Here is a 13490-nt window from a genome sequence, read left to right as displayed (position 1 = left end):
TATAAGGCTATTGCGAATTTTACAATTTATATAATTTACATTATAAGGCTATTGCGAATTTTACAATTTATATAATTTACATTATAAGGCTATTGCGAATTTTACAATTTATATAATTTACATTATAAGGCCCTTTCTATTATAATCATACATGATGTGATGATTTTCAACAAATTGAATAAATATTATTAAAAATATATAAATAAATTATAACAAGACTAACAGACATCAAAGAAATATGTATTTGCCTAAAATTTCAGATGATTATTATTTGTCTAGTGAGATCACCAGTAATAATTTATTTTTAACAAATTACACTATGTCTTAATATCCTCAGTTTAGTAGTTGCTTTGCTAGCTTTGCGAATCACGAGCCAAGATACTAGATGTTATTACAAATTAATTTCATCACTTTCGCGGTTCATATATTAAGCTTTGCGAGAATTGCGAAAGTTTTTAGCTTTGCGCTATGTTTGGCTTTGCAAATTTATTTATCGTGTGGTAAACGACGCGGACGAGACATCATCGTCAAGCCACAGTGAGTAAAAAACACCTCATATTAAGATTCTCTACTTCAAATATGAATTCTCTTTGTCGGTTGAAATCCTGGGTAGAAAGTTTGGAACGTACTTTTTCGTCTGTAAAAGATCAGAGAACAAGACCCATAAACTTATTGAGAAGCTTTAATGACACGAAATCCAACGAACTGACACGTTCCTGGTCCGTTTTTGTTGATCATTTTAATAAAAGTCACAGATTCTTTGATGGAACCATAACTCCAACATGACAAATTCAAATATAAATTTGATTCTTTTTATGTAAATGAAGTGAAAGTTTTTCTGTTAGAAATTTTCACAATATCAAACTATTTAAATCGTTAATTGTATGCTATATTTTTTAATTAGAACATATTGCGTATTTTTTGTAGTGTCATGCCATGTGAAGTACTTCCGATGGAAAAGCTCTCACTGTAAAGTGTAACGTCGCACATTACTAATAAAATAAAAGATATACTGGGATTTTAAATAAATATTTAAATGTTCTTAGTTTTATAAAATGCTGCTTTTGTTTTAAGCGTGAAACACTTTTTAGCAAATTTTTACAAATTATACGCAATGTGCATATGCAGTTTTTAATATGTAATGTGCTATGTTGACCGCATGTTATTTAACAATTGTATGGTCGGGAGGACGAAATCTTTAATAGCTTTGGTCTGTGCAGTTCCGGATCGACAAGGTGGATGAAGAGTGGGAAGGCAGCGTGGCGATAGGGGCCGTGGCGACGCTGCCCACGGACAGTCTGCCGGCGGTGGCGACTCGGCTCGAGCCGGCCGCCTGGGTTCTCACCGGCGACCACTTATACGATGGCACTCGTTATGTGAGTATAACTTGTTACATTGTTGGACTCTGATATATTTCTCAGTTCTTTTAACATTTTATTGTTTCCGGCTTAATTTAAACCAAAAAATAACCTTTAATTTATTGTAATTTATAGTTACGCGCTCCGATGGCTATCGAGCTCGAAGATGTGAACGAGCGGTCGGTTCTGACTCTCCACTTCAGGTTCAACAGTGATCTGGCGGTGGAGTTAGACGGAAGAGTTTTAGCCGTCGTCGGATCTGTCTCGAGACTCAACAGCCACGTGTACCCCTTGGTCGATCTCTACGGAAAAGTTTGTCAGGTGACGAATAGAAAATTGATATAAAAAGCTTTCTTCGCTTTACTCAAGGGGCTCAACGGTTAGACACGTGAGGAAATAAAACGATAAGTTTATTAGAATATTTATTTTTGCAGGTCTCGGTCTTGCTCCATCCGTATTCTATTACGAGTGGAACGTCCCTAGATTTGCCGATAATCGCTGAAAACAGACGCGAAGAATCTCTAGCGGAGCTCGAGCAGGAACTGGAGAATACGAGTGAAGATAGATTGCGGCGTCGAAACCGGGCGTTCAGTGAAAACAATTTGATAGAGGATTTCGAGATGGCGGGGCCCAGCGCGGACGTCGGAGACGCCTCATTCGACGACGTCAGAGTCGCGCGGAGCAAAGTGATGCATCGGAGTTTAACGCTGACCTCGGACAGGGGGCCCGGGGTCGTGCAGAAGAGTCGCTCCACTCACAATTTCGGGACCGAGGAATTCGACGGACGAGCGAGGGCCGACTGCGATACGAACATTCGGCACAACGACCGCTACCCCGAAGCCGACGTCGACAATCTGGATAACGAAATCGTGGACGCCCTCACCTTGGAGACGGGGAATCTTCCGGATCTAACCGAGGAACGCTCCTCGTCGACGGACGACTCCGCTCGAAGGGACGACGCCGAAACGTTTTCGGTGGAGAATTTAAATTATTTGAACAGGATTTTGGGCCTCGATCGAGAGAGCGAAGGGAGTCTGGAGGCGGAGTGGGAGGCCTCGGGCGAAGGCTGCGAGCATCTGCATCTGGTGCTGAAGTATTGGAACTTTTTGGTGCTGCCTTACCCGGAGTTGAGGAGAGCGGTTTCTTGGGGACAAGTCGAGTGCTACTGCGGCAATTGCGTGCCGGACGCCGAGCCGTCGTTCGCCGGTAAGGAAATCTTTATATCGGTTGTCGCGCCGCGTCCGAGGCGTTCGGCCGACCCGGGACTCGGCTTAATCCTCGATTATTGATTTAATTAAAGGTTGGGTCCGCATCGAGCGCATCGACGGTATCGGTGCGGCGACACGTGGCTTCTGGCACATCGTCCGCTCGACACTCGGCGCGGCACAGGCGGTCGAGCGAGCCGTCGCTAAGCGACCGGCCGAGATGTCTTCCACCCTTCTGACTACGCCTAGCGATGTGTACGTTCTTACTATACGCATATATATATATATATATATATATATATATTATTTGCTGCCGTACTTAATAACGTTTGTTTTATCATTATTTCTGATTTCGTGTGGCGGCGCCGACTATAGTGTCAAACTGTAAATAAACCGTTCAAAGATCTACTATAATAAATACGATTATAACACAGATCGGTGTTTATTTGAAGTCCACGATTTCTTCAAATTAATATTTAATAAATTAAATTTTTCTCTTATGCGCTCCTAGTTTATCGTAATACAAAATTTATTATTAGATTATATTTAAAATTTAGTATTTTTAAATTCCTAGGTGGATGGACGAAGAAGGGAAGCCGCATCATACAGTTTTAGCCATAGAAATCGATATAGAGTAAGTTTTATTTTTGGTTCATTACTATAATTTATATTTCTTCGAGTGAGGCGACGTCCGGACACTGACCGATCGGTCGTCCTTCTCTTTCAGGGGCAACGAAGCCGACAAAGACAGGCTGCTAGCCTTTCTCATTTACATGAAGCCTCACATCGTTTTCGTCGACGATAATCCACCGAGCCTCGACGAATGACCGGCGGCGACCGTCGCGACTAGTCCTTCGCAACGTGGTTAAACCAAAAATGGACAGGATCTTTTGGTATTTGAGGGAAATTAAAACGAATTTAGCGATAATTAATTATCTATGTCCGATCCGGGGGCAACTGTCAAACCTTTGCACGTAGTGACGACGACAGGACGCAAGACAATTGTCAGAAGCGTTTATGTCCGTAAATGTCATTAACTATATCGATGAAGCTAAATTTAATTTCTTCCGAGTACCGAAAGATCGTACGCTCGAAGCGTTAAGGGCTCAACCGACTTTATATATTTTTAAATGTTTCTTAAAAGTCGGATTTTTGTAAAGATTCGAGGCGCGAGGTCAACGGGATCTTTGATTAGACGATGATTGTGAAAATGTCCAACTGTTTAGTCAATCTAAACTTTAAAATATACACAAAGGTGTATTTCTTGAATTGACATAAATATTTAGACATTTATAGGTTTTAACTTTGAGTCTAATAGACTTTCGGGCGCCTTTGAATCGTTCGAATCTAAATGTACTAGATTTTACCCCGTATTTGTCTGTCATTTTAACACACATTCTATTGAAAGCACTAATATTTTGTGATTCACACGAGGACCAGCCTCATTTTATTATTTTTATTAGGATAACGTAACGAAGATATCGATCAAAAATATATACATACTTAGTAATTAATATTAACAATTGAATGTCCGTTTCACGAAAGTTTTACTTTGTTACTAAATTGTATACATTTGGGGCATATTTCTGCCCATGTGGTCACATGTAAAAACTTTTGGGAACACATCGTGGCCCCAAACTGTCCCTTTCTCTATGGTTAAGGTACTCTTTACGCGTAGTCGTTATATAATATTAGTCGTTGGCAACACCGACACACTTTGGTATAGCGATGTGTTGTTTGTTCGTGCTTCCGATTTTAGTTCCAAATACGCCCACGGAGCGCTGCCTAAGTTTATATTAATATTCTTGTATGTTATTGCCTTCGTTTCATTAGTGCTAAGGGTGCTGTTCTGTTGGTTAATTTAGAGCTAAAACACACATACTCATTCGTGTATGTACCATAATCATAAATACTTTTTATATCGACGACTCCGGAGAACAAAATGATAGCCGCTATTATCATAGTTTTATTATTATTGCAAATTCGAGATCCTGAGGTGCTAATACATCTTACCATTTTTTTCAGATTTTTCTTTTGTTTATTTAAAAAGTTAGAAAAAGATATTATTTTATTCAACGATTTTTTTGGATCTAACAATATACGATAACATTGCTTTAGAAAAATATTTTTGATAACTACGCACAATATCAGCTTTTATCTTAATATTCTAATAAATAATACCTACGGCGTCTATGACAAACGCACTTATGTGAAGAAAAATTTACATTGAGCCAGAGAAAAGACATTATGCAGCAGTATTATAGATAAGGAGATCATGAGCGGCAATGGCAACAGTTGAGAAGGTCAAAACAATCAAGTTAGATCGAAAGAATAATCGAACACAAACAGTCAAATACTATTTTGATTTACAGAAAGAGAAAGTTCAAGTATGTAGGCCATTTTTTGCAAGCACTTTGTGTATATCAAATCAGACAGTTCATACGGCACTGACTGGTCATGGCCAGAGTGACGGCGATTCGATGCATTCTACTATAGAACGTTAGCTGAAAAACCAAGTTGTGTATACTCCAGATCAAATGTACGCAATAATTACCCTGTGCCAAAGTAAATGGCGAGAAATACATTATTAAAGGTGGTCTTAGAAAATATGACCATGTGTCTAAATTCCGCAGGCAGCTGGGGTGGCTACCTATTCGATTCAGACGTCACGCTCATCTTCTTCAACTTCTATACTCAATTCTTTTCAATCCGAAAACCCCTTATCTCAAATATCACTTCAAATTCTTAGGTCCTTCTAACTATATGTTACGCTCTTCTAATAGATGTTTATTGGAAATTCCATCTCACACTTCATCCTTCTTAGGAAATTCATTCACGATCTCCGCCATTAAGTTGTGGAATACGCTGCCCGACTCCGTACGATTGGCTACCTCTCTGTCATCTTTTAAAACTCTTCTGTATAATCATTTCTTAACCTTATCCTATCCTGATCAATCGTGACTTGTATAAATCTTATGTTTCCTTTTACATCACTATTTGCTGTCCATGTATTTGTAAAATTAGCTTTTAAGTTTTTAAGATAAATGTTTTTAAGAAAAATTTTAATGTTTAAGATAAATGTACTTAAAACCAAAAAATAATAAAATAGATACAGTCGTGGGAATTATAAACATGTGCATAGACTTGACTAAAATAAAACCGTGGGGCACGTCAATTGTCTACAAATTATCGACTTAATGTGCGATAGAAGAATCGTTTAATTCGTCGTTAAAATAGGCAGTTGGCCCGCAGACGGTCAGGAAATTACTTACTATTTTCTTGCTCATGGAAATTCCAATAGTTATACACTCCATGTAAATAAAAGAGAAATTTCAACTAGTTTATCGTTGGACATTCACACTGCTGGCTGGCGAGGAATCGTTTCACTGCTCGTAGTTTGTCTTTAATCGACAAAACATACGATAAAAGTACTACTCGCTCACCACTATGAAACCCTAAAACTCGCTTATAATCGAGCTTGCTAGCTTGTTTACACATTCTAGCCCTACTTATCACACGTCCATCGTTGTCGGTTGAACAACTGCCTAATTATAGTGTAACATTACAAAACAAACATTTTAATCAACGATTGTAGACAATTGACGTGCCCCACGGTTTTATTTTAGTCTAGTCTATCCATATGTTTATAATTCCCACGACTGTATTATAAGCAGAAATTGCAGTGGGTAGTTTCGATACCCACCCGCCTTCTAAAAAAGAAAGGCCTCAATGTGCCACGGGCTCATTGGTTGCTCGGACGTAAACAAGTAAGGCGGTTGGTATCGAGGCCGCATACTGTGATATCGTTCTATGTTATTTTCATTCGGTGGTTTTTGTGTAATAGTTTTAAGGTTAACGGTTGTTTTTAAAATACCCAAAGTCGTGTTTATTTGATTGTATAAGATTAATTTTAAGGTAAAATAATGTACCAAAAAATAAAATACCGTGTTTTGTTCTTTGATAAAGTTATTTTTGGTTAAATCACTTCTTACGTTATTTCGAATTGTTTTCTTTTATTTGATTATCACTTCTGGTTGCTAAAAGTATCTATTTTATTATTTTTGGTTTTTAGTACATTTATCTTAAACATTGCAATGTATGTTTAACATAAAACCGTTTAACTTAAAAAGTTTTTTTACCTATTTTTATTATTATTGTGACAAAATAGCTTTTCTTTTGAATAAGAAAGATGCTGTGATATTTATATTTTGCAAGTTTATGCTATTTTTAATATTTTAGCAGTTAAGAGGAGTAACTGTTGAGTTTCTTGTCGGTTCTTCTCAGCAGATGCTACATACCGAACTGGCAGTAACTACAAAAATATATATTGTTTGAATTGTATTTGGTTTTTTCTTTATCTCATCATACATTTGTGTACAAAGAAAAATAATTTTTAGTTACTTTAATTAATCAGTTGTGAAGAAATAGAATTCAACTAAAGGAATTTACATTTGGTTTTTCCACTCTGTTTATATTAAGGAGGTATTGAGCTACTACTATACTAATTTCTTAATAAAAATAGTCTAAATTTGGTATAGTGATTTAAGCTATACATTTGGCTAAGTGGCGTAAATAAAATCATGTAAAATTAATTTTTGCTTTAGTCGTGCCACGGTTTTCAGAGTGAGTATGTTAACGTAAAATTGTAAATACCGTTAGATTGTAATCTATCTCGCGAGATTATAAACTGTCGAAAGATTGTGAACCTCAGCGTACTGCTTACAATTTAACGTATTATTATTCGGTAGATTATAATCTATCGAAGTGAAACCGTCAAATTACAATCTGAAAATTGTCAACTGTCCGAAGGTTGTCCCTGATTGGTCGGCTTTATAATAGACCGTTATATTATGTCCATAGAGTTAGGAATGAAACAAGGGTATCGGTCAAATAAAATGAATGCACTTCAAAAATTAGTATTTATTACTTAGTAGGTAATCGATAAAGAACCAACCAGTAGAGCAAGCAGGCTTCCGCCCAGGATATTCTACTATCGACCACATCCACACTATCGAACAAATCATCGAAAAATACAATGAATTTAACAAACCACTCTACATAACATTTGTAGACTATTCGAAAGCGTTCGACAGTATAACGCATACATCCATATGGAAAGCGCTTAAAAATAATAAAGTAAATGAAAAATATATAAATATATTACAGAACATATACAGCAATAGTGTTGGTAGAATAAAGCTAGAAAACAAAGGCCGAGAAATTCGAATTGAAAGAGGTGTAAGACAGGGTGACCCACTTTCCCCAAAATTATTTATAGCAGTCCTCGAAGATATATAGTGAATAGCACAAAAACAAGAATCTTATCCAACAGTGTGTGCCAGCCAATCAGAGTCGACAGTAAACCTATAGAATATGTTAACAATTATGTATATTTAGGAAAACAAGTATCTTTCGATAAGAACAGCAGTGAAAACGAAGTAGATAGAAGAATAAACGTGACTTGGAAGAAATACTGGACCCACAAGGAAATTCTGAAAGGAAACTCCATCATTATCTTCTTGTGTTGTAGCAGTCTACAACACAAGAAGATAATGATGGATTCAAATATTTTACCTTGTCTTACATACGCAAGTCAAACGTGGGTTTTCAGCAAGAAAACAACTAGAAAAATCCTGTCTTGCCAGCATGCAATGGAAAGAAGCATCCTAAAGTTAAGGAGAATAAACAAAATAAAAAATGTTGAAATCCGTAAAAAAACCAAACTTACAAATGAACTTGAACAAGCTCTAAGGCTAAAATGGAAATGGGCAGGTCATATTGCTAGAGCGCGGGATAAAAGATGGACACTAGAAATAACAAAATGGACTGGAGCTACTGGAAAGAGACGTAAAGGACGACAAAGGAAAAGATGGACAGATGACATTGTAGAACTAGCGGGGGAAAACTGGATGGATGTTGCGCAAAACAAAGAAAAATGGAAAAATAAAAAATAATAAATAAAATCTAACTTAAATTTTGTTAAAACTTACTAACTTAACTAATACATACTAATAAAATATTAAGGAATATAAACTAACAATTGTTGTATGTATGGATTAAATAAAGCTTTAATAATAATAATAATAATCGATAAATCTGACATCACATGATAAAAAAAATATATCAAAATAAAAAAATCAGAAACGTTACAATATTTTCTCTTCAAACACAAATTAAAATTGAAAAATTAATGAAATTTTCTTTCATTTCATTTCCAACACTAGTTATCATTCAAACTTCTTTGGTCAATCACAGATTAATTTTACTTGCCAATAATTTCATATAACTAATTCTAAAGCTGTGAGTTACTTTCAACACGACATCAATTTACATTCATCAAAACAATCAATTTTCATTCTTACATTCACCATATTCATTCATTCAATGTGGTGGCGCGGGGCATATTCTGTTCAACCAATCAGCGCGCGAGGTGCGATCCGTTTCACAATTTGACGGTTTCACTTCGACAGATTACAATCTACCGAATAATAATACGTTAAATTGTAAGCAGTTCGTTGAGGTTCACAATCTTTCGACAGTTTACCATCTCGCGAGATAGATTACAATATAACAGTGTTTACAATTTTACGGTGACAAGTATAACAGGAATGTTTTATTTTAATTTTATTTTAAAAGGCACACTAACGAAACACATACAAACACTTACAGAGAACACATGGCATAGAAAACAAGATACATGCATATGCATCACATTTAATTACAAGTGTGCACACAATTTAAAGGGAAACATAACAATGATGAAGAGAAAATAACTTAAACATTAAAAGTGTATTTTTACAAACTAGATTAAAAAAATAAAAAAGGGTGCGTGTACTTATGTACGCGCGTAAGAAGTTATACTTCTTTGGCATTATTAAAAATAGTTTTTGATTGCATGCAAATAATTAATTACAATTAAATAATCAAAGACTGGAAAAGGAGTCATTAAAGTCAATAAAGTTCAGTTTACATTTGAAAAATTAATTAAATAAATATTTATTATTATTCTCTTACATTAAACAAATAAAACACTATTTATCTTTAAACCATTTTTATTTCATTATAATATTTATTTTTAAGTGACTCTAATGTCTTCATCAGAATTTCGGTTTGTAATTTTAAATTAATCATTACTTGGTTGTGCATCTACGAGGCTTCTCCAAAACTACTTGCTTTCTGCAACAAATAAGAGAATATTAATTTAAGCTCTGTCCATGCAAAACTTAAAATTTTTTATAATTCATATTATAAATTTTTTAACACATTTATATTAATATAATTTGTTAATAATAAAAATGTGTTAAATTATATAAATGTGTTAATAATATAATTTGTAGCACATGCTACAGACCTGGATAGCAACTTTCTTTTATTCTATTTAGAGATAGAGATAATTTAAATATAATACCGGTGTCTTCCTTGTAGGTTTCTTTGGAGTTGTTTGGGGATTCTTGTTGTTCAGTTCGACATGATTTTCTTTAACCTTTCTTTAATCCTACAAAATAATGAAATTGTTAAGTTATGTTGTCACTGTTGTGCACACCTTTGTTTGGCTTTTTTAGTATTCAAGTTATGTCAAAACTGATTTATTACCTTGTCATTGTTGGCTTTATTTGCTTTTGGGATATCAATTGTTTCCAAAATGATTTTATTTGTAATAACCTGAAATATATAAATAACATCTATTAATTTAAGTATCATGGTGAGTGGTTCGCACTCAGGTATTAAGGTGTATTATACCCACTGTCCATTATAAGTGGGAATGGGCTCACTTCTGGCAGGACAGAGTTTCGGTACTACAAGTGCAACATGGATGTTTTGTGGTATTACAATATCTCTAACTACCCTGTAGGGGAATAAAGTAATGTTGTAAGCATATGCCTATGCTTGAAAGGTTGAACCTTGAACATCACCATACATCATATTTATAATTAACATTCCTACCTCGACACCATCACAATCAAATTCATTGAAATCTACTTCAAACCATTGTGTCTCGAGAAGGTGATGGTGGCTTTGTTCCACCTCCAGTTTTTGATGTTTCACGGCGATAAGATGACAACTCTTTTTTTGTATTCAATTTAGTGCACTTCCACTGATTCATCAATTGTCTTTTGTGTCTTGTCATTATATTTGCTAGATTAAATCTGATGTTTTGATTAAATAATGTGGTCATTTTTTTGAGATGCAGGTACTTATTAAAATGTTTACTTCTCTGTTATATCGCTCCAAGCCTTCATTTTCTCCTTATTAGTATTCGTGCTTAAATCTTTGTTCTCAATTATTGATATATAGGGTCGTAGAATATTTCTAAAAAGTTGCTGTAACAAACGCAATAAACAAAAGCAATGAATAATGGTTCATGTTTCAGTTTTAATCAACAATAATACTCGATAATACATACGGATAGTTAACCTCAATTGTATTGAAGCACTCAGGAAGGTTAGCACAGTTTTTTCACAAATATTTTATATTATTTCACAAATATTTTGTATAATGAAAATAACTAGGTATATAATTATTAATTTTAAACAATAATTAAAACTCCTATATTTGTTTAAAAGGTAAATGTCATTGTCAGATGTCAATTGTCATGGTCATTCAAAATTCTTGTTAAGCTGCTAAGCTAGAATATGCGTGAAGTTAGCTTCACGCATATTCTATTTCTTTTTACTTGTAGTTTGTCTTATTCCCATCTCGCTCGCGCACGCTATATCACACTGCCAATTTTGTGTCATAGGTGCGCGCGCAATCGTAAAATTTCACTCTCATCAATTTTTCATAACGCGCCTAAAGAAGTACAACTTCAAAAATACAAACGTGCAATTTACAAATAAATTTCTTAGTATTGTCTTTGATTGACATAACCTTTACACATTTAAAGAAAAAACTTTTTAACCGGATTAAAGTTATGTATTATTATAAATTTACAACTATTTAACATAATTTTAAATTTAATCGACATTTCACGTGCTTTACAGCGTGCGTGGTGACTGAAGACAAAAGGTGTATAAAGGATGTCAAAAAGTATCACAGATGTAGAGAAAGTTGCATTATCTGTATTTATTTCCCCGGAGTTGGTATCGACTAAAAGATGGAGGGTTTTGGCAAAAATGGCTCACGGTGTCTTCTATTTTCGGGGATTGTTTTTCTTGAAATTTTAATTTGGATATTATTGGATCCCAGGTGTTTGACAATTTTAGGCCGTCTTCTCTATTGAAATTGGGGTGTTTTTTGATTTCTACTACTAACAACTAGAATTTTCTTTGTATTTTTTTTGACGTTCAAAAGTGCCATTTTAGGTGGTCTAATTGAAATAAATGATTTGACTTTGACTTTCAACGGCTTCGCGTACCAATCTTGGGAAGAATCTTTTTTCTTTCGCAAGTACTTTCGGTTGGTCAAAGCGTATGTAGTGATTAGGCCTATCTAGTATGTGTTCACAGACTGCTGATTTTGTGTGTCGTCTATGTCTTATGTCTGCAATGTGTTCTTTGAGTCTGCTGGACATATTGCGTTTAGTTTGCCCTATGTAAGACAGGCCACAGTCGCAATCCAGTTTGTATATACCTGCATCTTGCAATGGGGTGTTACTTTTGATTGGTCTTAGGAATTGCTGAATCTTCTTGTGCGTGAAAATGGTACAAAGCACCCCACACTTTTTTAATAATTGTACAAATTTTTTTTTTCATTGTTTTTATTTAACCACCATTAAAAATTATTTTGCACTTATCATTTCAATGTGCTATAGTAGCATGTTTTTCAGTTTTTTTTCTAATATTTAAACGATTTAATTATTATTTTCAGTCAAATGCCACCGAAAAAATGTAACCTCAACAACCAGAGGGCCAGAGAGGCACGACGCAAACGTGTTGAAAGAGCTCATCAGTTGGCAGAACAAATCGCAACAAGAATTACAGCTCAAAGAATCAGGACAGCAGAAGGTCGTGCACAAGAATCTCAAGAACAGCGTGATGAACGTCTGCGACAGACTATTACGAGAACAAGAGCGGCACGAGAACGAAACATAGCTACAGCACGAGTACAAGAACGACAGAGACAGCGGACCAGCCTCTCATTAACACGTACATCATTCGTTCGTCTTGCTTTTGAATATGCACCAGATATTAACTACTCTGCACATTCAAAAATTGCTATCGGTGGAGTGGATAAAGTATGTCAATATTGTCAGGCATTGAAATTTCGGAATGAAACACCCGGCATGTGCTGTGCATCAGGAAAAGTTGTGCTGTCACCTTTACCCACTCCGCCGGAACCTTTATTATCCCTTCTTGCTGGCAATTCAGATGATTCAAAATTATTTTTGCGTAAGATACGCAAATTTAATTCTTGCTTCCAAATGACGTCATTTGGGGCAACTAAAATTTGCGATCTTGCATCCGATGGACGTAATTTTGAAACTACATTCAAAATACAAGGCCAGGTGTACCATAAAATCGGGTCATTGATGCCAATGCCTGATGATAATCCGAAATTTCTTCAAATTTATTTTATGAGCAATTGTGAAGAGTGTGTGACGACTCGGTGCCAGTATAATTTCATTGAACAAGCAGAGGAAAGAGCAATTGTGATATTACTGGAAAATTTTTTAGAAGATCAGAATCAACGAATTCGATTGATTCAAAGAGTTTCGCCACGATTGCAAAATGACAACTATCAAATCGTCATAAAAGCCGACAAAGTACCATTAGGTGAACATGCTGGTAGATTCAACGCACCAACTGTTGATGAGGTTGCTGTTATTATGGTTGGTGATCCAGTTGACAAAAAAGCTATAAAAATTACACGGCGAGACAACACTGTCAGTACGATTTCGGATCTACACCGTTCATATGACGCATTACAACATCCATTAATATTTTGGCAAGGACAGGATGAATATCACCTTAACATCAAACAGTGTGAT

At 35.4% G+C, this 13490-nt stretch overlaps 1 protein-coding gene across 1 annotated transcript; it reads left to right on the top strand.

Moving 5' to 3' along the window:
• Positions 1-1209: 1209 nt before the first annotated feature.
• Positions 1210-3435, top strand: LOC125062046. Its single transcript, XM_047667658.1, has 6 exons — positions 1210-1376; positions 1494-1679; positions 1793-2564; positions 2659-2818; positions 3138-3197; positions 3291-3435. Exons 2-6 carry the CDS (start codon positions 1506-1508, stop codon positions 3388-3390), a joined length of 1266 nt encoding a protein of 421 aa, XP_047523614.1. The 5' UTR covers positions 1210-1376; positions 1494-1505; the 3' UTR covers positions 3391-3435.
• Positions 3436-13490: the final 10055 nt, after the last annotated feature.

Source organism: Pieris napi, chromosome W, assembly GCF_905475465.1.
Source record: "Pieris napi chromosome W, ilPieNapi1.2, whole genome shotgun sequence".
In the NCBI taxonomy this organism is placed as follows: domain Eukaryota; kingdom Metazoa; phylum Arthropoda; class Insecta; order Lepidoptera; family Pieridae; genus Pieris; species Pieris napi.
Note: the sequence above shows the minus strand (reverse complement) of the source record. Positions and strands in the feature narration are given on the sequence as shown.

What these genes read in the sequence shown, in the direction of transcription:
- LOC125062046 (XM_047667658.1), top strand. Translation starts at nt 1,506, where the DNA reads ATGGCTATCGAGCTCGAAGATGTGAACGAGCGGTCGGTTCTGACTCTC. An exon ending in CTGACTACGCCTAGCGATGT is followed by an intron (nt 2,819 to 3,137) that starts GTACGTTCTTAC and finishes TTAAATTCCTAG; the next exon opens with GTGGATGGACGAAGAAGGGA. An exon ending in GCCATAGAAATCGATATAGA is followed by an intron (nt 3,198 to 3,290) that starts GTAAGTTTTATT and finishes CTTCTCTTTCAG; the next exon opens with GGGCAACGAAGCCGACAAAG.